This window comes from Mytilus trossulus, chromosome 8 (assembly GCF_036588685.1).
Source record: "Mytilus trossulus isolate FHL-02 chromosome 8, PNRI_Mtr1.1.1.hap1, whole genome shotgun sequence".
NCBI classification, from domain to species: Eukaryota; Metazoa; Mollusca; class Bivalvia; order Mytilida; family Mytilidae; genus Mytilus; species Mytilus trossulus.
Window position 1 is genome coordinate 52382896 of NC_086380.1, and position 2475 is coordinate 52385370.

The 2475-nt window shown below is 35.6% G+C and overlaps 1 protein-coding gene across 1 annotated transcript; it reads right to left on the reverse strand.

Moving 5' to 3' along the window:
- Positions 1-222: 222 nt before the first annotated feature.
- Positions 223-1200, reverse strand: LOC134727750 (uncharacterized). The gene has a single exon (XM_063592137.1). It carries the CDS (start codon positions 991-993, stop codon positions 223-225), a length of 771 nt encoding a protein of 256 aa, XP_063448207.1. The 5' UTR covers positions 994-1200.
- Positions 1201-2475: the final 1275 nt, after the last annotated feature.

A 2475-nucleotide genomic window follows, 5' to 3' on the forward strand; every position in this document is an offset into this window, starting at 1 on the left:
TGCAAAAAAGGAATAACATACCCATTTTTGATAGTATTTATAACAAACTCATTAGAACCTATATGTTTCCAAAATTGTATATGCTTGCGTAAGCTATATTTCACCCCTTTTGCAACAGATGAAATATCAATATTATCAAAATATTTTGCATGTGACATAAACAGTTCAAACTGTCCGTAAAGATTACGTTCATCTAAAAAAGTAGTATAAAAATACTTATCATTAATTCTGTTGCCTTCTTGTCCCTGAGACACCTGGTTTTGTACTGAATAAGAGGGGGCACTGAGTTCGCCAGTGACCAAGCTGGTTGCAGTTGTAACAGATGTCCTGAGATGACGGTTCCCTCCGTCTGCCGGTCCGAAAGGGCGGCTGTTGGTAGTTGTTTTGTCTAGCGTTATGTTGATTAGGCATAGGTGCAGAAGGAGCAGAAGCAGTAGCTGTAGTGGTTCTATAAGGATGAGGTCTTTTCTTTTCCTTGATACTCCTGATGGCACGGGTTTCTGCAGAACGAATGCGCTTCTCGTCTTCTGAGTCGGAGGCAAGGTCGTCGCTTTCATATTCACGGACGGTTTTCCATCCTGCAGGAGATTTGTCTGCAATGCGGATGAGTTTATTTCGCTTCTTAACCTTAAGGATAGCTCCAGATACCAATTTAAGACAAGCTGCATCTTCATCAGGAATACGCTTCTGGAGCTTAACGAGGTCGGCCATGATTTCACAATTAAAGTTGAATTGTATCTGGTTGCCCTCACCTTTGAGTTTAACTGAAACTTCCTGCTTGAGTTTGGTAGCAAAATTCTCGTTGCCAACTGCCAAATCTTTGTGTGGAGTAGCGATCTTCCCATCAAGATAGGTTTTAAACAGAGAGAAAGTATCCACCAAGTCGTTATTCCCAGTATTATGTGCAGAAATACCATCACGCAACGAATGTACACTAGTACCAGCTGGCAAAGATTCATGGTCGGAATCTAGAAGTTTCTCGGAGTCAGACATACCACAATAACGAATGCTGCTACGTCGTACTATAGGCAAACTTCGAATAACTTAATTTTCTCAAGCTACCCCCTTAAGTAATACTTAATCATGCTTTTCACGAAAATCATGAGGGCATATACCCGTAAAACCGGCAGTACGGGTATATGCCATCCAATCAAATAGAACGTAAACACACACCATGTGCTTGATATAAACACACACACGTGTTTATAGTAAACAATCACTTGAACGTTACAACGTCATGTGACTTAATACCTTTAATAAATATATTTATTATTGAATACTTTTTTAATTGTTATCAAGCTTCGAGCTTGTGCCACACAATCGTATTAAACTAACGCGTCTTTAACATGTGTAAGAATTGTAAACCTCCATTTATGATTGACATTTTATCTTCAGCTTATTGGATATCGATGTCATTTCTATATGTTCTATTCTGGTTAAATCCTTTGATTATATCATTTTTTGATAATTTATAGATCTTGGTTTTGATTTTAATGAAACACAAGCGCATATAAATGTTTAAAATATTCCGCACAGCCCTATATTTGGACCTTTGAATCAAATTGTGGTGCATATGAACTTTCAATTCTAGGATAAGATTTTTTTCAAAACTTTATAGTACAAGTGGTACAGATTTAGCGGTAAAGTGATTTGCCGTCGGAAATTGCATTGTCAATATTTACAGAAATGCAACCTAAAGTAATGTATGTCCATTTTTTTACCAACTGACTTATTGGTACTACTTGCATCCTCGTGTAATGATCTATCAACCTATACATCTGTATCTCTGAATCTTGTCCAGTTTAGGCCATAGAAAATACCTCCGCATCTTTAATTTTGAAAAAAAGATATACTGATCCATGTGTTATCCAATACAAATGTTTGCATTCGGGTCACATGCCATAAGCTAGAAAATTTAATGAACTGGATGATTAATTATCTCAACCATAACATGCATAACACACGAATACAACTGAAAAAAATAAGAGTTACAACTAAAAAACGTAAAGACATATGCTAAAATCCGATGAGAATAACATATATAACATCAAAACTAAATGCATTTTTATATAGGTAAGGTTGATAGCAGCTATCTCATTTGAATGGTTTTACATTGTCATTTCTAGTCTGTAAAGTTTGTTTTCTTTTGTAGTCTGTAAAACAGCATATATTAAAACTGTTTCTATTGATTCACGAGTCTAATCAAAACCAAACAATAATAATTAGGCTCAATTTCTTTTTAAATTCAACAAAAGACTAGCAATAACCCATGCACAAAAAAGAAATATAGATAAACATATCGTAATGTGTTCTATTTAACCAAAGTTAGACTTTAAATGTAAATACTGCAATTTTTTTACTGTGCGTATTGCTATGTGTATATCTATTCTACATTGGCTAGAGGTATAGAGAGAGGGATTGGATCTCATAAAACATGTTTAACTCCGCTGCATGTTAGCGCCTGTCCGAAATCAG

Excerpts from the sequence above, each read along its gene's own strand:
- LOC134727750 (XM_063592137.1), bottom strand. The coding sequence starts at position 993 with ATGTCTGACTCCGAGAAACTTCTAGATTCCGACCATGAATCTTTGCCA.